Source organism: Oryzias melastigma, linkage group LG9 (genome assembly GCF_002922805.2).
Source record: "Oryzias melastigma strain HK-1 linkage group LG9, ASM292280v2, whole genome shotgun sequence".
Taxonomy (NCBI): domain Eukaryota; kingdom Metazoa; phylum Chordata; class Actinopteri; order Beloniformes; family Adrianichthyidae; genus Oryzias; species Oryzias melastigma.
In genome coordinates this window covers 27,058,038-27,080,856 of record NC_050520.1, presented here as the reverse complement: position 1 = coordinate 27,080,856, position 22,819 = coordinate 27,058,038, and the positions used below count along the sequence as shown (strand labels likewise).

General features: G+C 39.6%; 1 protein-coding gene across 2 annotated transcripts; it reads left to right on the top strand.

Annotated features, from left to right (window-relative positions):
• Positions 1–1,177: 1,177 nt before the first annotated feature.
• msi1b (musashi RNA binding protein 1b) lies at positions 1,178–22,331 on the top strand. 2 transcript variants are annotated; one of them, XM_024275045.2, is made up of 15 exons: positions 1,178–1,518; positions 1,809–1,849; positions 2,288–2,369; positions 2,512–2,596; positions 9,823–9,864; positions 10,505–10,597; positions 13,406–13,454; positions 13,944–14,026; positions 14,100–14,217; positions 15,094–15,174; positions 17,117–17,173; positions 17,456–17,518; positions 19,374–19,528; positions 20,665–20,710; positions 20,787–22,331. In XM_024275045.2, the coding sequence occupies exons 1-14, from the start codon at positions 1,460–1,462 to the stop codon at positions 20,704–20,706; spliced, it is 1,050 nt and encodes a 349-aa protein (XP_024130813.1). In that variant the 5' UTR covers positions 1,178–1,459; the 3' UTR covers positions 20,707–20,710; positions 20,787–22,331. The 2 variants fall into 2 exon arrangements, with proteins under 2 accessions (XP_024130813.1, XP_024130814.1); XM_024275046.2 differs by lacking the exon at positions 17,117–17,173.
• Positions 22,332–22,819: the final 488 nt, after the last annotated feature.

Genomic DNA, 22,819 nt, shown 5'->3' with positions numbered 1-22,819 from the left:
CTCACAAAAATCCCTTATAAATTAAAAACTGACTTTGCATCATGTCTGTAGAGAAACTGTAAAATTTGGGGTAATTAGAGTTATTAGACAAAGTTCTGTTCAGGCTATCATGAAGATGGCTAAACTACAAAGCTTAAGAAAACACATCATTAAAGCTCTACGTATGGATTAAGATAGGGTTTAAAGTGTGTCAAACTTTCACTGCAGTCTTTCACCTTCTTTATCTGCTTCAATAGGAACTCTGAACAGGTTAGGATATAACCACAGATAACCACCTTTATCTATAAATCCCACCTGATAACTTTGTCTTCACTGTGGGGGAAACTAGCATGGCAGTCAGGCTTCCCAGAATATGGCAGGAAGTAAACAGACTCTTTCTTCACAATAATAGTCCAATGTTGTTGTTTTCTTTTTTTTTTTTTTTTAAATCAGCGGCATTGCTGCTGGATCTGTTTACATGACTCCAAATATCTGAGAAGTGTCTTTGTCAGCTCTGATGTGTTGGATTAAAAAATGCTTTATTCTTAAAACAGAATGCTGTAAAACTTTTCGTGTAAATGTAAGCATCAATTTTTTTGTTAACTTTTATAAAATTGGGATCTGACTTTAGTTATATGGTTTGGTTTGAACTGGCTTTGGAAAAAAAACGAAATTTTAGCCTGTTTATTTGATCATTTGAATAACCCCATTACTTAAGCAAACTGATAATTGCCCTTTTCTGCTGTTTTGAATTGTTTTCCCTATATGTATTTCTCAACAAATGTAGCAGCAAAGTGAACCTTTTTCTTTACCAGAACTCATTGAAAAATGTGGCTAATCTTGTAGTTTTACACTCTTTAACGACCTATAACATAAGCATGTTAGTTTCAAAAACTCCAATATACTTGATTTCCAGTCACTTTTTAAAGTACTGTAATCGGCTTTCTGTGAGGTGCATATTACTCAACAGTTTAGCCACACAACTGAAGGTAGTAATGTAGCTTATAAACTAAGCTATGTTAATTATGTAAAAATATGTGGATTTTGATCAAAATAAAGCATTAATAAAGTGTTTTTCAATAAACCTATTAGGAAGCAAACATTTCACTCAAGTATGAGTAATTTAATCAAAAATATTATTTAATTAGCAGATATTATATTATATTTTTATTATATGTAAATACAGCCTTCTCTGATGCTTTTATGTTGAAAATTCGTACCGGAAGCGGTGGTGCTAGCAGAAGCTAGCTGGACGCCGGGCGGCGTGCCTCGGAGGTGGTGGGATGAGAGAGGGACAGCAGCGGGGACTGAGTGGAGGAGGTGGAGTCTGTCCCAGCCTGCATCTGGCCCGCTCCCCTTTCTGTCACCCCGGGCCAAACCCGCCCAGCTCCTCTCACTCACTCTCCGCCTGTTATCCCGCACGGCTCGGCCCGGACCCACGCAGCGGCACCCAGACCCCCACACACCTCGAGGACACGGAATGGAGACAGAAGGGAGCCAGAGCAGCCTGTCCAGCGCGGACTCCCCTCACGACCCCTGGTAACGGAGAAAAAAAAAGAAGAAGAAGAAACTTTGTTGTTTTTTTCAAACTTTGCGTCGTCCCGCGCGCCTCAGAAACAACCCCGGTGTTGTGCCTCCTCACTCACTCTCTCTCACACACACACCTCCTTTCGCGTAAAACAGAAACGATACTCTTCAAACCCGGCCGTTACTCCGGGATTACTCTCTGAAAACCTCAGTAACAACTTTGTTATTACTGCGACAGCGAGGAAACACTCTGACGCTTTGTTGACAATGTAAACGTAAATATTTTCTCTTCTCTTTCACAGTAAAATGTTCATAGGTGGACTCAGCTGGCAGACAACACAAGGTAAATCTTTTTCCACTCATGAACTCAGGCTGTTAGGTTTTTTAATTGTAGCAAACTGATTGATATTTATTTTTATTTTTAGAGTTTCTATTTCCTTTAGTTAAAATTGTTTCCTCTTTGTGGAATTTTACTGTGAAACCTGCTTGTGAATGAATGCCCCCATTCATCATAGACTGGTAATTCATAAAACATGGTAGAATTTGAAATGATTCATAATGGAAACAAATAGCAAAACAGTTTTATTTTTTTAAACTCTCATCATTTAAACTTCCATTAACGAATGTGTAAAGTTTTATGACCAAAAAAAGAAAAGAAATAAATCTCAGCCAACTTTTTTTTTCTTTTGCAAACTTTATTTTTTTTTTTAAATTCAATCGTATTTCTTTTCACATAATAAAAGTTTTCATGCCACTTTTATTTTGTATTTTTTTCCCCCAGAGGGTCTGAAGGAGTACTTCTGCAAGTACGGCGAAGTAAAAGAGTGCATGGTGATGCGGGATCCGGTTACTAAGCGCTCGAGGTGAGGGAGCTGCGTGCCCGGCTCCTCCGCCGGAGCTGAAAGTTTATCTGGCCTGCGTGATTCCTCGCCTCTCCCCATGTATTATTACATGTCAACATCACTTCCTGTGTCAGTCATAACCTGCTCTCCTAATTTCCTGCAGGGGGTTTGGATTCGTCACTTTTGTTGACCAGGCCGGCGTGGATAAAGTTTTGGCTCAGAGCAGGCATGAGCTGGACTCAAAAACAGTGAGTTCTCTGTATTTACTTCCCACCACTGACTAATCCCATTGCTCACTGTTTGATTAGTGGATTTTCCAATAATCTGCCAAAGAGGTGTAACATTGCTGCATTTGAGCGAGTTTGCTAAGGTTTGACGGTGCCGCTGCTCCTCTCTTTGTCGTCAGTGCACACACTGAGGCCGCCTGCTGCAGCGCTTTACATGATAAAACTACTATCTGACACATGGGGAAAGTGCTTTCTTTTCCTCTCTCCTCTGATTAACAAGAAGGCAAGAAAATGTCACCCAGTGTCAATTTCCATAGAAACAAGGGGAACAGGACGGGCTTGTATTCGCTGCCAATCTCTGATTTGGACTCATTGGACGGGTGAACCAAGACTTGTTTTATTTTCTGTCCCCCGGGGGGTTGAATTGACCTAAAAAAAGAAAGTTTCTCAGAGGAAGAAGTAAAATGCAACCTGATTCCATCAAGGTGTGACAGCAGCAACAATCAGATGCTTGGTGTTGATCACAGGGAGCCTAAAATGGCAAGTTTAAGTCAGCGAAGCGCGTCCTTCCACCTGTGCAAACTGCAACTTGAAATGTATTATTTTGCAGAGTGTGTGATCGTGTATGTGTGTGTATGTGTCTTTTTTTTGTCAGTAATGAATGTGGGCTGGTCTAGGAACAATGTGGCCCGTTGGTCGCCATAGGGACCACTGCCCCCGCCTCTCTCCTCAGTGGGAGTGGTGATGGCTGCGGGTTAGTCACTGTATTGAAATGAGGGGAGCCTGTTTCTTCTTTCCCCTTTTGTGCTTTGAGCGATGCACCTTTGTGAGCATTTAAAGCTTGAGGTTGCAATAGAAAGTAAATCAAGGGATGGATTTATTAGTTGTTTGTTTTAGAAAGTTGCACCCCCGTTGAACATTGTTCCCAATTTGGAAAAGAAACTACTTTTTTTGGATATTTTTAGATATTTTCCAGTTTGCCTATTATCCCAGTGATATAGTGTCACTTGCAGGCATGACAGCTATGATGAGTAGTGCCATCATGGCTGGACGCCACCAACTCACCATGGGGTTCGTTTCCATAGTGACACCCCCTTTCCACGGTTGAAGAATGGCTCGGTCACAGAAAGACAAAAAGATAACCATATTTATCCCTTACTACCTCTTTTAAAATACCTCAATCAAAGTGCATTGATGCTGCCTCATAGAGAAGCTCCGCCTCCCACCACCTCTCTTGATGAGCAACTTATTAGGTTGAATCACAGCATAGTTCACACACACACACACACAGAAAGTCTGCCTCAGGGATTGAAGCCTCGTTTCTGCACGGGCTAGTGGGCCATGGTAGGGTCTCCTGTGGGTTGCACTCAGGTGTGATGGTAGCCTTTGCCAGGGGCCCGTGGCGGTCTCAGCAAGTGCGTGTTTGTCGCGGAAAGGGCTCAGTGATCAGCCACAGGGGTCGGATGGTGAGTAGAGTGGGCCTTTCAGACCACTCCCCCCCTCCCCTACTCTCCCTCTCTTTCACGAGAGCAGGTTATCCTGTTAGAGAGCGGCCGGAGAAAAGTTCTCCAGTGGCAACAGAAAGAATGTGCCTCACCGCCACTGACTGAACAGCTCCGGCTTGGTGCAGCCGCGAGCCAGAGGAGCAAATACAGTCCCGCACAAGTATTTATTGGCACTTATTGTGCTAAAGGACAGATGCAGTCCAGTTTTTACCGGCGCAGTAGGTCAAGAGCTGGATTTACTGCAGACTATATTAACTCTAGTTGCCCTTCAGGTTCCCACTAGCTGCACCTTTGTGAGGCAAGTTTCCAGAGTCGGAACAAAGACTGAGCTGCATTAGTCGTTTGTTGTGACCCCCTCTATTTCTTCCACAGTGGAAAAAAAAAGTGCTCCTAATGTCTTTGTGCGTTAGAAGAGGGGGGTGGCGGTGGCGTCGGATAACCCCATCTGTGATTACTATGGTTCTCCTGACTAATAGGATTGGAGTCATCAAGCCGGAGTTGTTCCTCTGAGATGTTGAGTGCTGCCCAATCGGCAGGTTGTGTTAAGTGTGTTTCCAGCTCAGACTGTGACAGGCAGCACACTCAGCCAACTGTTGCTTTGCTGGGATGTAGCTGGTTAAAAGGGATTACCCTGATTTCATAAACCCCTTTTGGAATTACCTTCAGCCTCTTCGCTGTTTCTTTACCGTGTTGGGCTGTTGTTAGACTTCCATCCAAACAACACTCGAAATAATATGGAGTGAATTTTATTTATCTTAGAACTTTGAACATGTGGAGATTTATCTGAATTACGTTCACAAATCCCAGTTTTTTGTCACCAAAAAAAGAAAAAAAAAATGTATATATTGTTTTGATACATACACATATGTCCCATTTTTATTGTATTAGATTATTCAAGATTTCTATTAGCCCCGCGACCCTGAAAGGGACAAAGCGGACAAGATGATGAACGAATGAAGATTTCTATTAGAAATAATTCCTACAAACTTCATATTTTTTTGTCTTGGTATCTCTGAATCAATTCAATTCTAGTTCATCTGAATTCAAGAATGTTTTTTTATTTTTATTTTCACCTTTAAAATAAATGTGTTTAGTTATGAAAAGCTCTTTTCGTGTAACTGTTAATTTAAGCTGAACAAAGGTTTCAGGTTTATTCATAGTATTATGAAAACACGTATTAAAAACTCATATAAAGTCTTTTGTTTCCTGATAGATACAATAAAATACTTCCAAAGAAATCCATGGCTTTGATTAGTGCTACACAATACTAGAAAAACTTGCAGTATCCGATATTAGCGATCAAAATTGCAATGACAATATGACTTGTGATTCATGATCACATTGCAAAACTATTTCACTGCATCAGTTTTATTAATAATTAATATTTATTTATAAATTCAACAGAACTTAAATTATACTCCAAATGATCCATTTGAGGCGAGTATCTGACATAAAAAGGTCCATTCGATTGGTCAAATGCGAAATGGCCTGTTTGTAATTAGCTAAATATGTCAAGCTGCCATAAGATTGTTTTTGCTTCTATAAACATTTAAAGTAACTATTTATTGCATTTAAGCCGTCTTTTTGATACATGTATCGGCTCTACTTTTGATAAAGTGATGCAGCATTTTCTCTAGAGGAGATGGGTTTGTTTTTTAAGGTAAATTTTACTTTAAACCCATCTTAAAAGGAATGCTGTTAAGGAAATTCCCCTTTGAATTGATCAGATTAAACTGCATTTTAAAAGTCTTACAGTATTTAACTTTTAATCTTGTTTTGATGTGCTTTGTATTAAATCTCTTGAGTATACTTGTGTACACTGGCACTTTATAAAGAAATTGTTGGGTTAAGGTTAGTTAAACTGATTTGAGAAAAAGTTACTTAAAAATACAAAAGGTATGTGTGAGGAACTAAACCCAGACTTAACCCTTCAAACTGACCTTGAGTAACCGACCATCACTGTATCCTCAATGAAAACCGAAGGTTTGACAGCTTGCTGCTTAGGAGCTGTTTGTGTGTGTTAACACAAGGACATCGTCAAAGGACAACACTTGTTGCTGCCATCCATCTCTCTGGCAGTGGTTGGAAGATCATTTCCAAACAGTTTGAATTCTATTATCGCTGCAGAGAAAGCGATGAAAATGAAGATGAAGAAGAATCCTCTAAGAACTATCTGAAAGTCAGGTGGCAGGCTTCAGACTAGTTGCAAAAAATGAAGTAAACAGGTTTGAGTTTGTATGTTTCAGGCTCTTTGCAGTTGAGAAAAAAGTACAAAGCAAAAACTTAATTTCTTTAAAGATCCACTTTAATGAAAATCGTGTTTTGGCCGTTTTTAACATTTTCTTGTTGCATTTTCCTCATGATGGATGACACATTTGAGGAAAACTAAGCTGAGTATTTCTTTATTCAAATCTTTGTGAATCAGGAGCAGACCAAATATACAGTTGAAAGAAGCTTGCAGGTGTGATATAGAGTCTACATTCTGACGCATCCACTTGCAGATAAATAGATTCATGTACATCTTTGTTTTTATAATTAATAGACCATTGGGAACAATTTTACAACAAATCAAAAGATGATTGAAATGAGTCTTTAAAACAAACACAATTAGAAAATATCTGGACCAACAGCACCAGCTAGATTCAGTGAGAAAGAAACTGTAAAGCAGAGCAGTGGAATTGTAGTGGTATGGGCTTATTTTGCCAACAATAGACTTTTGCAGTTAGTGAATAAGCTGCAATTTTTTTAACCCTTGTGCTATCCTAGGCATGTTTACATTAAAAGTGGGGTCATCTGGAGCCCACAAGACAGCTCACTGAACTTTTTTTTCAAGAATTTCTTTATCTTCACTGGCGTCCGTGGCAGACATAAAATGCTGTCCACCTTTATCATGGGAGGGATCACACATCAATGTAAGGGTGGGGTCATCTGGACCCCATAAGAGAGCATAGGCGTTAAGCCAAGGTATATGAAGTCCACCAATCTTGTTAAAGAAAACACTCAAGACAAGGTAGGACTGTGTAAATAGACAACCGTTTCTTAAAATGGCTGCAAATTATCACAGAGTGTCTGGAAAGTAGAGAGTTGGAGTTGGTGCAGTGCCCAAAATCCAGACCTCAACTGGACTCAAGAAGTTTTGTAAAGAAGAAAAAGAGGCACTCCAAAACTGAAACAAAAACAAAAAACTGATAATGTCTTGGAAAAAAATGAGTTCACTGAATTTAGTCATTGAATTCTGAGATGTGCTTTTTTTCCTATTAGTTACTTACCATTTATGTATTTGTTTTCTTGGGGATTATTGATAGTATATTGTCATGAGTGGTTCACCGTGTGTTATTTACCTTGTTTTAAGACCCGGGGCCTGTACCATGAAGCTGGATTAGGGGCTTAGAGAGGTAACTTTAGGTTCAACCGTTCAAGTGTCACAAAGCTAGTTGGTGCATCACCATGGCAGCCTATGCTGGAAACATAAACTGATCCAGAGTGAGCTGGTTATGAGATAAGAAATCAACACATGTAACAGGATTGCTTGTTGACCTCCTTGATAGTGAAAACATCAAAGCATTATGGGTGTGTGAAGAGTTGCTTTTCTCTGCTGTGTCACAAGGAATCCACAGTAGTCTTTATTTTTTTGTATTATTGGTTGTCGCTGGTTATCGGATGGCAAATTTATCACCTAATTTGATGTTGCTTGATTACCGAGCTGATGCTAGCATTGTTGCACAACTTTATGCAATCTGGGTTATTAGGGTTAGTTAGGTCAGGCAGTGCAATAAATCCTTGGATGCATCAAACTAAAACCAGGTTCCCATATTTCACCCCATCTGGCTTCCACAACAAATGTTTGTTTGTTTGTAGACACACGATTTTAGGTAAGTAAAAAGCGTAAGAAAGGGGAGGAGCTTTAAGCTTAATCTCTGGGTTTTACTGCAGTCAACACTTGTTTCGCACGAATCAAACCCCCTTTTCATTCATGCGGCAACTTAATCTGTTTAATGTCCACACTTTGCTCCGCTCGGATGTGCTGTGCGCTGCCATGTGTTTGATTTGTTTGTTTGTGTGTGTGTGTGTCTGTTTGTTTTTGAATGTGCACAGGAGTGTTGGACATCGGGAGGGTTGGTGACCGGAGGTGACTATCAGAGTAGTCTAGCCGCCATAGAGACTAAACAGTAGACTCTGCATCTGATCCTCAAGTTTTTAGCGTCTAGTCTTCTCACTCTGCTCTCTAGAACAGAAGTAAAGAAACAGAGAAGAACATAAAGTTGCGGTGATGTCAACTTTGTTGCCATTGTTCTGGTAAACGCATGTGGTTTACCATAGAGGCTCTAGCTCTCTACTGTAGTTCAACTCTACCCTCTCATGGTTACAGACTAATCATAGCCCTGTACTGTCTCACCATCTGTTAGTGTAACAGCAGTACAGTGTGGTGTAGTCTAGTTGTTCTCTAGCTCTATTAGATCAGTTTAGACTAATATAGAGGTCTCAAATTCCAATTTTACAGCCTGTTTGTGATTGCATCCTAATGGCATGGCGTAGGTCTTAACCTTGGTGACAATCACTGGGCCAGTTTGCTGTCTTAGATTGTGTTGGTAGAGATTCAGAGGATTGAATCTGGTAAGAAAGGTGAAACTTCTCTTTCCTGGGAACAAAACCGTGCAGAACGGCAGAGCAGAGGAAGATCCAGATCACCTAAAGCGGGACAGAACCACGATGTCCTTTTTTATCCAGTCTTTAAAAAAGACGAAGCAAGAGAACCCAAACAAAGTCGTGCTGCCGTCAGTGAGCCGTGATTGACGGCTTCTGTTTTCTCCACCACCGCCACCTCGTTTTTCTCTCACTCCCTCTCGGGCACACTCTCAGCGCTCCTCGCCGAGGAGGTGAGGTGTGTTTGTGATTGTGGTGCCCGTGTGAGATTCCAGGAGATCACATGTCACAGGCTGGTGACGATAGAGGCCGGGGTTCACTGGACGTTCCCAGGCATCCAACCTGAGCACTCACGTGCATGAGTGCGCACAAAGGTGTTTGTGTTTATGAAAAAATATAAACACAAGCGTAGGCAAGACGGTTGAAAAGACAAAGAATCGTTTTTAATCTCCTTGTATAAAAATGTATGTGAGAAGTTAGTTAAGAGATTTTACAGACAGAAGTTTAACTAAGAAATTATTAGCTAATGCACACTTTTACATGTAAAAAATGATTAATTAAAAAAATAAAAGCATCCTTATATGCATATCAGTGCTCCATGATGATTGTGAGGATGTTTTATGACAACGTTGCTGAAACATTTTAGGAAAACACATTTAATGTAGCATATATCATTTAATTTTTTGGGGGAAAAATCATATTATATTTACATTTATTTTTACAATATGTCAATCCTTTATTTTTTTGCTTGTATATTATATTTTTAAAGCATTTTTTTACAACAAAAATGCTTCCCACTCTCCTTTTTCATAATGTTATTATCTTTATGGTTTTAACAGATAATATATTTATTTTTTAGAAAAAAAAAATACATTGATGAAAAGAAGAATTCTAGCTTTAACATCAATTTTCGTTATTTACAAGCCAAATTGAAGCTCATGTGTGAATATTCTGAATACACCTGTAGACATGCTCTTTTTTTATTGAATTTGAGGTTAAACGGTAGATATTACAGTATAAAGGAGAGCAACAGGTCCTCTATTCTGTACGTACTGAAGCGTCTCACTAACCCGTTCTTTATTTTTCTGTATCCTCTAGATTGATCCAAAGGTGGCCTTCCCTCGAAGAGCTCAACCCAAGGTGAGCTGAATTGTCTTCTGTTGTGCATTGTTTGCAGTAGGTCCGTGCGTGTTTGAGTCTCTTATCTGGGCTAATACCGTGTAATCTGATGAACATGAGCGTCGTTGACCACACTGAAGAGCTACGTGAGAGCAGGTTAACAAAAACCTTCACAGTTGTAACTTTTATCCCACCTTTCAGGGTGTTTTGCATTCCCTTTCTACAAGCAAAACAATAACCTACAACATAACAGGAATTCGTCAGACTTTATTCAGTTTTGATAAATGGAAGTTAAAGGAGCTTTAAAACTTTTTTTTGTTGGCCCTGTAATCAGCTCCACTTCACTCCATAGTGGTTTAAAACAATAAATAATAATACTAATAAACTCCTTTTTGCAAATTGCTGCAATTTATTTTTAAGCAGAAATACCTCACACTTGCACTTTGAGATTTTTAACTTCAAATATCTTTGAGTTTTCATAGTGATAAACATATTTTTTGTACTTTTTGTGTCTCTAGTATTATAATAGTGGTGGTTGTGTTACTTTGTTGCTCCATGCATCACACACACAGCAGTTTAAAAGCAACAGAAGCAGACTGAGCTCTAAATGGAGATCTTTCTAATTAGCTAAGTTGGTGAATGCATCCTCGTCTGCTTTCAGCTGGTGACTCGAACTAAGAAGATCTTTGTGGGCGGCCTGTCAGTGAACACAACCATCGAGGACGTCAAGCAATACTTTGACCAGTTTGGAAAGGTGAGTGATGTTTGGAAACGTTCCTCTAAAGGGGTAACAAAAATCACCCCTTTAGAGGTTAAAATAAATAGAGAAAAATAAAAAATAAATCTGAAGGAAATCCATATTTGGGACTTCTTTTTTAGTGCTGATAAAAGCAAACTTGACGGCTTAGACACACATATTTCCACATCCCACCATCTCGGCCGACTCTGATTCACCGCAAATTCTCCGAGAAAAACTTCACTTTGAGTTGATCGGCTGCCTGGAGATGAAGGAGTTACTGCGAGTAAGAGGAGGAGGAGGAGGGCGAGAATGGAGGGAGAGAAAAGAACTGGAGGAGAGGAGGAAAAATAACGAGGCCGTGAGGCTCCCCCGAGCAGCAGGCAAACTTAGGGGGACTGGAAGAGGGTGCCGAGAAAGAGAGGGGATGGTGGGAGGTGAAGGGGTGAAGGCGGTAGGAGGAGGAGGATTTGGAGGTGGGGTGGGGGGGCACAAAAGTTTTGTACCGAGTGTGTGGTGATGGTGAGGAAGGAGGAGGGATTATCAGAATCTGAATTAATCTGATGTAACAGCTGCTACTACCCACAACCCCCTCCTGGCCCGTTACCGTGGTGACCTGGCTTGCCCATTGTCCCTGAGTAACTCTGTGGGTAAGGGGTTTTTGTTCTGAAGGAGGAGAGATGAGGTGGTGTTCGGGGGTGTTAGAATGAGTGGGTTTTTTTGGGAGGGGGGTTAAATTTAGAGTTGAAAAACAATATATATATATAAGTTTAGAGCTTCTTGGATCACTTCTAGCAAACGTGTCCCACTGGGGCAGTCTTTGTTTGAATCATTTTCTTTTCTAAAAGTTTTCACAAGTTTGTCATCCATAATTTAGAAGACTGAAAGCTTTGAGGCAGAGAATAGATGATGGGCTGACAAAGGGCCTGGCTGGTGAGGGAGGGTCTGGTGGAGGCATAGGAGAGGGAACTGGGGCAAAGATGGTGTGCTGGGGGGTGGAAACAACTGCATTATGCCTCTACACAAAGCTAGGCAAATATTTTGTTAGTTTGTTTAGGACCTATCTGCATACTGAACTTTCTCCAAGTGTATTGGCCAAACTTGCTTTTTAATTGAAAACGAGCACAGATTTTAGAATTTTAGTAAATGGAAACTGTGCAAAAAGAAAGTTGAACCAAAAAAAAAAAAAAACTTTTTTTAATCGACTTTTAAATACGCTTCTGAAAACGTTCACAGGTTGGAGAACGCTGTGTTTTGCTTCAGTGTTTCCAACTGTGCCGCACTTTATCTTCAGTGCCAAAAGCTTTGGCCTCGAGTTTCTCTGTGCTCCCTCTTCAATCATAATGTCTAGATGAATTTTTGCCGAGAGAGATATCGAGGGATGGACGGTGAAATGTAGGCTGCAGCCATCCATGGAAGTTCCTGATTAGACTGCCTCACTGGACCTTTTGTGTCCCGTCCTGGTGTGGACAAAGGAGCATGGAGAGGGATGGGCAGCGGAAAACCAGGAAGATGAGAGTTACGAAGAAAGGAAAAAAAGAAGGGATGAGAGGGAATATTGTTTGGCAGCGAGCCATTTCAAAAAAAGTGTTTGAAATGCTGACCGGCAGTTTTGTTTGTGGAGTTGTTATTTCGCTGAAGTTCTATTGTGTGATTTGATTGAAGTAAAAAATTATAAGGCGCACTCTATTCCCTGCTTCTTCTGGTTTTGATTGTCCTGAATCGGGATGATCTGGAAGTTTGTCGTTAAAGGTAACGTTGAATGAAATGAACAGCCTGAAAGGAAGGAGTGGCTTGAGAGGCGGACTAAAAGGTCCTCTTTCCCGCTGACAGTCTTCCTTCACCTTTGACCTTTGAGTGGGCAAAGTGCCCCCAGGGTTCTCACACACACTTACACACTCCTGCTGTCCTATCGCTGACACTCCTCTGCCTACTGTGACAGATCATTCTATGGAGCACATCCAGTGCACTTATTATAGACTCACAGCTCAGATTGATTTGCCAAATGTTCAGACGCAATCGTGTCTGCTTGAGGGAGCAAAAATTATAAAAAGAAAAAGATCAACTTTTACATAAGAAGTGAGTGTGTGTTGAATAGACACCTGTGTCCTTGCTCCATAAAGGGAGGCTGGGCCAGAGTGAGAGGTCAAAGCGGGAAGAGGAGGAGGAATTATGGCTGACTGTGCCAACAAACAAAGCCTCCAGGGCTCTTTGTTCTCCCTCTCCCTTTGTTTCTTCTTTTTCTTCCCTTTCCACTTTGACCCAATCTTTCCCTCGTACAGGACTCTCTGTACTCTCTTTCTCCACCTGCCGCTAGTCTTCAAACTATCAGCTCTCCTCTATCATCGGGTCTCCACCTGCCTGCCGGATTCACCTTTCCGCTTGTGACTGGCTGCTTGTGTGTGGAAGTTTCTCTCTTTGTCCCGCCAGCTCTCTCCCACCATTCATAAACGCATATTTGATGTTGGGGAGAGTTTTTAAGCAGTTGCCATGGAAATACAAAACTTGGGAGTGGGGGTGTTGAACTCTGTGAAGGCTGTGAGAGTTTATCAACAGGACTTCCAGCTTTCTCTGGTACATCTGTTAGTGGCACACAGCGCCGGGGCTTGTCGTACGATTTTCAGCATATTCTCCCGTCTCCTGCCCCCTGGGCTTCCCCTTTGTAACCTGTCGCTCCTCTCCAGTCCCCTCGCCCCCCTCTCTTCCGCCTTTCTGTCCATCTGTTGCTGAGCCTCCCTGCAGAACTTGAGAAGGGCTGAGGTCAGGCAATATGCCGCGTGGCAGGCCAGCGTTGTGTAAAAAAGCGTCTTGTTTGTCTCTCCTCAGGTCGACGATGCCATGCTCATGTTTGACAAGACCACAAACAGGCACAGAGGTGAGACGGACCGACCCTTCTCTCCAGCCATCCATTCCCCATTTCCCTGGTTTTCTTTTCTTTTTTTTTCTTTCGATCTGCAACCCTTCCTCCAGTACTTCTTGGGTGTCTATTGATCCTCCTCCACCCCCCGCAGGAGTCTCCTTCCTGTGGGCTGAGCTGGAGGAGGCGAACGGGGCTAGTCTAATTAGCCAGTCCGTTAATCAGGATCAGGATAAAGCCTCTTTAAGCGCCTCCTCTTCATCCTGGGTTTGATCGATTATGACAGCCTACCAGCTTTTCCTGGTCCTTCTGGCCAGGAAGGGAGGGAAGAAAGGATGAGTGCAGAAAAAGCAGCACTGAAAAAAGGGGGAGGGGGGCAAACGTGTTAAGAGGCTATTGCAGCACTAATTACTGCAAACTCCTTAGCTCTATTACTGTACAGAAGGGCCGACTGTCTAAGTCCACCCTACCGTGTGGATTATTCTGAACTTTCTTGGTGCTCTTTAGGGTTCGGGTTTGTGACGTTCGAGAATGAAGATGTGGTCGAGAAAGTCTGTGAGATCCACTTCCACGAGATTAACAACAAAATGGTGAGCAGCTCAGATGATCCTCCACCGACGTTTCCCAAATGCACTTTCTGATTCTCCCCAACTCTGCAAACAGGTGGAGTGTAAGAAAGCTCAGCCCAAGGAGGTGATGTCTCCCACCGGCTCGGCTAGGGGGCGCTCTCGAGTCATGCCGTACGGCATGGACGCCTTCATGCTGGGCATTGGTATGCTGGGTAAGTTGATATTGATCGGGACAGGAAGCACCTGACCGCACACCTGAATCTGACCGTTTTCACTGCCGCAGTAAAAGAGCTTCAGCCTCAAAGGTCACATGGAGACTCCCAGGGAGTTTGATGACCACTGAAGTGAACTGCTGACTTTAGCTAGGTTGTGTTTCCACTGCACAGCTTGGATTACATCTTAGAGATTAAAAGTGGAAGAAAACAGGTTTTATAACAGATTTGTTTCGAGTTGTTGATCACGTTTCTTCAGATACCTGATACTTTTCCTGTTCTTTTGTTTTAAATTAACCTTTTTAAAGTCACTTAAATATTTCTAAACACTAAAGCTGACCATTTTTAAGACCTTCTTTAAGGTCAAGCTAATACATCAAGTGTGACCCTCTCAAAAGATACTTTTATTAAAAGTTTGTACAGTTCTTACACTCCTAGAATGATCATGTGCTTTAAGTCTGTTAACTCCTTTTTCCAAGTTTAGTTTTGACTGTAGCTTGATCACTGGTCTTGCCGCACCAATGCCACCACCTACTGTCCAGTCTGAAAACTGCTTTCTTCTGTGTTATAGTTCTTTAATCAACCATTAAAGATGACGAGGTTTCAGCTGCACTGGGGAGAGATCAAACGTGAATACTTGCTTTCAGTTGTGCTGTAACTTAGTAGTTGTCCCTTTCAGTGTTGTCCTCTCATCAGTTCATAAGAGTGCAACTGAAAATCTTTAGTGTGACAAACTGGTTAACTCCTCGTAAAAGAAATCCCTTCCAGAAGTATCACCCAGCTGCATGTTTCAGATTGTAAAGCACTCTGCTATTAGTAAAACTGGACGTAATCTTCAATTCAGAGTTCACTCCTGATTTTCTTCTTTCCCTGCAGGTTATCCAGGCTTCCAGACTGCCACTTACACCAGCCGGAGCTATGCAGGCATCACTCCCGGATACACCTACCAGTTCCCTGGTAATCAGCTCTCACACTGAGAAAGAGAATGCTTAGCCTTATTTAGTCAGCAGAGGCTACCAGTAAAACTCCTGGTGGAATTCTGAGTTACCTTTTTATAAAAAAGCTTAGAAATGGAGACACAAAGGGAAAATTGACATTATGACAAGAAAAGAAATAACTTTAATGATGAAAAAGTTGATCATTTTAGTTTAATTGTGTACAAATCCCCTAACATGTTCTGTGTTAAAAGTGCATGCATGGTGAGGATGTAACAATTCATTTTAACATTTAATATAATTTGTGGTTGGTGATACAAAATTGGTTCATTTTAAACTATTTGACTCACTGACCTAACAACAATCCAGAACAGCTTAAATACCTGCTACTGAACAGTGCAGGTGAAGTTTTTCAGATTCCTTGCAGTTCTTGCAAGATAATAAAGTCTAAATTAAATATGTGTACAAAGTAACAATTAAACGAGAATTAATGCTTAATCTATTTATGAGTGTTTCCAGATATTGGACTGTATTGATGAATTGATCATTTTCTGCTATCAGTGTTTTGTCCACTTTGATACACTTGGTGGTTTATATTAAAATAAACCTACCATGCCTCAATCCAAATGGTATTTTCAAATATTGATTATAATCATTTTATTTCATTTTAAAATGATTTTATAATATTATAGGTTGATTTCATTAACAACTTGTCGCAGACGGATCAATCTAGTTGGATTGTAGGACTATAAATCAATTTATTGATTAATTGTTACTCCCCTTTTACATTATATAGATCTTTTAACATAGATCCGCTTAAAACATTCTTATTTTTAGTCAAGCAGTTGGTTATTGGTGGTAATATGTGCAGCTGTACTTCTCTGCACATCCCTTTGTGTCCATTGAAATCTGTTAAGAGCTTTGGAGTAATACTGAAAGCTTTCAGAAAGACGTTAGAAGTTAGTATGGCAAAAAAGAAAAAAACAATTGAAATACAGGAAGGAGAAGAATTTTTTATTTTTTTAAAAAGATAGGGCAAGGTTTTAAGAATACATTTCCTATTGAACCCTTTAATGCCTGTTGTCACAAATACGTGACAAACCATTTCAGCTCCAAAATTACCTAACTGTAGCATCTACTTAAAAGGAAAAACATAAGTGATTTTTTTTTGATAGCTGGAATTAAATTCAGGCATTAAGGGATTAAGTCATGTGGTGAGAAAAAGCAAAATGAAATTAATACAACCAGTTTGTATCTGATCTGATCTAAATGCTGCAAACTCCTAGTTTGACCTGGGCATGATATAACTTTATGAATCTAAATGACATATTTCCGCCTTATTTAACCTCCAGAAAAGTGACTTGTTTGTGCTATATCTTAATCTTGTATATAAATTAATCACAAAAAGGTGATTTTTGTAATTAAATGTTCTTTTGGTCTTAATCAGAAAGGTTTGAAACATATTAAGGGTAAAGAATGAGTGGTGTTTCATTACCTTTGGAGAAAACTTTTCGCAATATCTTTAAATGTAAAGCCAACCTGTTTATGTTTACCCGACTGAACAAATACAAACATGAAACACTGGAAATGTAAATGGCTGCTTGTAAAAATCAGGGAGAGGAAAAGCTTTGTGTGCGTGTGTGCGTGCATACTAGACTTCCATCAAATAAAATATTTTTTTGCCTTTAAGAAAAAAAATGTAACAAAGCTGCTAGCTAATGTGTTGAAATTACCACATCTGCTTTATTTCTTACTGTTTCAGAATGATCACTGGGACTATTTCTTTTGCTCTGTTTGGACTGTCAAGCATCTTTCCGTCCTTTAACCCCTGTTTGCGTTCCTCCAGCCTTATGTGCTTACCTGCTCACCTGTGAGGTGTTCCCCTGGCTTTGAAGTGTGTGCGTGTTGTCCTTGCTGGCGACGGCGGTGTGTGTCTCAACAGCACTCTGATGTTTCTGTTTTAGAGTTCCACTTAGAGAGGACTCCCCTTCTGACTTCACCCCACCCCCCTGAGCTCACAGGTCAGTCAGACCCTCCTCTGGACTTTACAAGCAGCATGCTGTCAGTCTGCCACACCACACATTAGCATCATCACCTCTGGTTTGCATGTTTGTGTTTGTTGATCCTCCTTTGGCTTCCATCTGAAGGCAGCACGGCTCGCATGATGTAAACGCTGCGGTTTGTTTTGAAGCGTCTTGCCACTGGATTTACTGCTGCATGACAAAAACAAACCATCAGTGCTGTTTTTTAACTTTCAGGGGTCACTGTTCTGCAACAGGATCTTGACTTTCTTGTCTTTTCAGCCATTCCTCTTACAGCGTACGGACCAATGGCGGCAGCAGCAGCGGCGGCAGCAGTTGTCAGAGGTATAGCCATCTGTTTACACTTGTCAGTCAGTAAGAAACATGTTGAATTCTGGGGATTAAAAAAATCACCATACTGATGTCTTCAATGGCTGAAAGGGCCCATATCATACTATTGCTAAAGAGGAAACTATATCCACATATATGATAATATTTTACCTTTTTAAAGAACAACGTATTTTTGAAATCAGTTATTTTAGTGAGCTCTTTTCAAACCCAGAAGTAAGATGGCTCAATCTGTGAGGCTCCGCCTTTCTCTTCTTGTGGGTAGCGCCCATTTCATTACATCATCCTAGAGCTGGCCTCCGTGTCTGTCATGTCTGTTTTTAAAAAAAAACAACATCTGAACTTTTGGAAAAATGGATGTGCATTTTGTGTATACACAATGAAAGCATTTTGCCGATCACCGCTAGCCCTGCGGAGAAAGTGTGTGTGAGTGTGTGTTAGCCTGGGGGCAGTGCTAGCAGAGCAGACTTGGAAGGGGCTGTTCCCCACTTTGTGATGTCATAATGTGAGAACCTGCTTGTTTTTGTGGATTGGAAGGGCTGTTGCTTAGAATGAAGGGCTTTAATTCAATTTCAATTCAATTTTATTTATTTAGCCCAAAATCACAATGGTAATTTTCCTCATTGGGCTTCAATTTTAGAGAAACAGAGCAAAATACCAGTTTGAGGTTGTTTTTCATGAGAAATTAGCGTTATCATACACTTGACATTTTGCATAATATATGTCCTTCAAAGTTCCCTTGTCCTTACATACATCTAGCATAACTTTACACCAGCTCATACAAACATTTGTGTGTTTGTTTTTTTTACTATATCTAACAAAGGCACCTGGACTTTTAGATTATGGTCCTTTTTTTTATCAGTGCTCTGTGTTCTTTTAGCTAGAGACTTAATCAATCGACATTGTGTCTCCTGTATAGAATGCATGCAGGTTGCCAGATTTACAAAACCCTTGATCACAATCAGATCTTCGTTTTCATTATAATACTGAACGTATTTCTCTATCAAGTTTTGAACTTTGAGTTTAATAGAGATATTATCATTAATCAAGAAAATGTCAAATTAGAAAGTTACTGTGGAGCTGGTTCTTTGTGAAGAGAGGCACATTGAAAATAATCTGCAAAACACGGCTTTATAATACAAGAATGATGAGTTTTTAGGGCCAATGACAATATTTCTTCTGACATTTCCCTTTATAGTAACTCTTGTTTGTCCTCAGTCTGAATCTATTGTTGAACAGTATTTTAACAAACATACCATCTTTCATTCATTTCACACAGAATTATGCCTATACTGTTAAAAACAGACTAGACGCACATATCAGAGACCCAGATTTCTTGAAATCAAGGTTTCTCAATGCCCTTCAAAATAAGAGAAGGGGAGGATAACTTCAGTCACATCAGTTTTTAAACAAATTATTAGTAAAGTTTGGAAGCAAACGTAAAAGTGAGGAGCAACAGAACTATTTGGAGGAGTAACATTTTCTAAAGTAAATGTAATTGAGTTAAATGGCAAGATATTATAGTAGAAACCCACAACAATCATAGGTCTTTTATTATCTGAACCAAAAGAGACACACATGAGAAAGCTTGGTTTAAAAAATTACTTTAAATCCTTACAGGTTTGAAAATTTACATTTTAATTTGTGTCTTTTTAAATGTAATTTGGTCATAGCTCTCCTAACTCTGAAACTCAATGGAAATGTGGTTTTACATTACATTTTTATGAAATAAACCATGCTTTTTTTTAGACATACATGTTTCTAAGAATATGCATTTTCGAAATAAGAGTTTATTAATGTGTCAGACATTGATTTGTTTAAATGTAAAAGCAACATTGCATTTTGCTTTCAGGTTCCACTCCTTCTCGTTCTGCTGGATTTTTAGGTACTAGCAGCCCGGGTCCGATGGCTGACCTTTATGGAACAGCCAGTCAGGAGTCAGCTGTTAGCAGCTACCTCAGTGCTGCCAGCCCCGCGCCAAGCACTGGATTCAGCCACAGTTTGGGGGTGAGTGACGGTCTCCACTGGTGATGAGTTTGAGCTTCAATCCTGCAGGTTATGTGTCCAATAAATAACTGTAAGTTGAAATAAATCAGATTAGCTTTTCCCATACTATGTTTAATAAATCCTATATAGACTAGCATTTTTCATTGGAAACACAAAGCACTTTTTTATTATAAAACCCCATTTGATCATGAAAGATTTGATTATATCTCTTGTTTCACCCATACAAATAAAAGCAACAGTATAACTAGAATTTAAAGTATATTTGTTTACGTTCACACAAAGCCCTCTTCAGTTTGTGTGGATTTACACAAAACTCTCCACAATTTCTGTTACTGTTTGGGTCACAGTCTCAGAGAAGCCAGAAATGCTGGTTTTACAGTGAAAAAGTAACAGAGATGTTTCTTAAATCAAGTGTTGTGTCTCATAAGTGGGTCTTTCATAGTGTTTGTTTATTTGAGTGAGTTATTTTTTATGCAACTGTACTAAAAAAGAAAATCCAATCAGAATGTTTTAAAACATAAGTGGATAAGAGGAAATTAAACTAGGAAGAATGTTTTATAAGTGCATTTTAAAAGACTGAAAAAGATTATTTTAAGAAGGTATTCTTGTATATTGGGAGTTTATAGCGTATTTTGATTTATTTACTGTATATATATATTTCTTTTGTATAAAGTCAAGTCAAGCTCTTTTAATAATTTTATACATCTTTTTATACCATCAATCAGCAGCTTTTTAACTGTATTTTTGTCAGTTTCATTAATATCTATATTATCTAAAAGTTGAGAAGGAGGAGCTTGAATCTAAGCTCTTAAAAACATTCACTTGATAAGATGGCGAATGTGGTAACTTGACTTTGTTGGAGTCTGGCTTCTATTCTAATACAGCTTTGCTGATGGTGATCTGCTGCTTTGATTTGTCTTATATCACTTTTGTTTCATAGATTTCATATTTTTGCCTTTTTTAGTCCTCTTTAAAGATTCAGCACTCTTATAAAGAAAAACCTCAAACATTCTAACCATATTCTAGAATAAATTAACTTTATTTCTTATAGATTAAGATTTTGAAACATTTTAGAAACATATGGACTGTTTTTGTTCAAGTTAACAGCATTAAACGTTGCATGCTTGCTCCCACAGGGCCCTTTGATCGCAACCGCCTTCACTAACGGCTACCACTGAGAGTGTAAGTCATCGCTCTTTTTCCTTCATTTTTTTTGTGTTTCCTGACCAGAAAGTGACCCAGCTGCTTTGTGTTTCAGTGCAGAACTGCAGACTGAGAGCTGGAAGGAGTTGAAGCTGCTCCAGAGCTGATCTGGCCTGTCTCTGTCAGTGTGTCCCGTCTGTCGGTGGTGACCGATCCTCGTGTCAGCCACATCCAGCCGAATCATCTGACACTTAAAAAGCAACCGATCGAAAAAAAAAAAAAAAAAAAGAAAACGTTGCAAAAATAGGAAAAAAAACATTTAAAAAAACGTGTCACTTCACACAATAGCACCACATTGAAATCTTTTTTCCGTGCGTTTTTATTTTTGTCATGTTGGCTGGGTTTATTTCTTCTGTTTTTGTGATGGCTGTCTGTCAGCATCTGTTTTAACTGTGTTTCTTGGGTCATTTGACCTTTCTAACCTGATCTCTCTGAGATACACTGAGTCTCTGAGGAGGCCTGGAGCTGGAAAATAACTGGAAAACAATATTTATCTCTAGTTCATACTGAATTTTAACATTTGGTATTAACTCTATTTCTTGAAAATATGTCACAAATTGTATATCTTGGTAGTTTTCAACGATAACTCGCTACACTAACACCGGTCAGACAAGATGGTCATTAGTTTCTTAATTAGTCCTGGAAAACTGTACAAATTTTGTAAAATATTGTAAATATGACTGGTTTTGGCGTGGCAGGGATCTGCTGACGTTTGTGTCTGGGAGGTTGGAGACTTTTTGAGTAGTATGATTACTTCGTCAATCCCCACAGGTTGGAAAGCTTGACTGTTACATATTAAAGTCCCAGCTGGAGGTCAAGGACATTTCGATTTGTCTGTCTATGTTAGACCAGCCATACACTGTATTTCTTTTCAGGCATTTGTGAATCATGTGTTCTGAAAACCAGAATCTTCCTCAGAGACGCTGTCTTTCGGGGAGTCTAAAGACGCTCCTCGTTCAGCAGAGGAGGCAAAACAACGCCGTTCTCGTTACGGCGTTTTCAAATATGCTGATGATTTGTGAAGGAACGACCTTGCAGGCTCTGTCATGCACAGCTCATGGCTGAATCCCTTTTGCAGGGTGTGTTGATGTTTGTCATGATTTTACTCACATTGGTTTTCAATGTGCCATGTGCAGATTTTTGGCAAATGGTTCCTCAGTTAAAAAAAATGTGAATTATAACTTTTTTTCTTTGTATGTAAGAGTGTGGATGGGTAAACCTTTTAGGAAGCGGCTCCTCGACGCAGGTTTCTACCCACCCTCATCCATTACTGCATATCCACTGGAAGTCACAGACTGAAGCAATGTGACGCCTCTTTGTAGACCAAAACTAGAGCTACTGGGATGTGGCACTGCCTAATTACAAATAAATGTATTTTTCTTAAAGACGACAGCTTAAGAACAAAAGTACCCTCAATCTGCAAATACCAGGTTTTACATTTTGATACTCTCACTGCTGCAGATGTGTCAGACTCTGATGCTGATTAATAACAACCTTGTCAACACTGTAACATTTTATGATTTTTTTGGTTTTCCTGTCATGTTATTCTTATGAGGGGAAAAACTTTTTAAAATTCCTAATAAATTATTTTAAAACATTCCAATTTTGGTGTATGTCATTTCTTTCATTTAAACATTGATATTTTTCCTAATCTTTTAGAATATTCACAGAATTATTAAATAAGTCTCATCAATTGCCACAAGTTGGACAGATATTAAATTAAATTGCTTCACTCTTAAAGGTCCTAGTAGGTAAGATGTCACAGAATATTGTAAAAGAAAACGAATCAGTGCTGTTAATTTGTAGTAAATCTATCAGTCAGTCCATTAAAAGATATTTTAGATTAATGCCTGAACTCATCTCTAATTATTTATATATATATTCTTCAATGTTTGCAAAATACGGCGGGAAGCTGTAAAAATGGTTCAAACACTGCCTTCTGTTTCTGTAAACATGATTTAGTTGAGAAGTTGTGAAAATTTTAAGGTTGTTTTGAAGAAAGGTGAAATTACAGGGAACAGTGATGAAGATGATGGAGGATGGATGGAGTTTGGAAAAGAGGTGAAGATGTAAAGGAAGGTTTAAGAT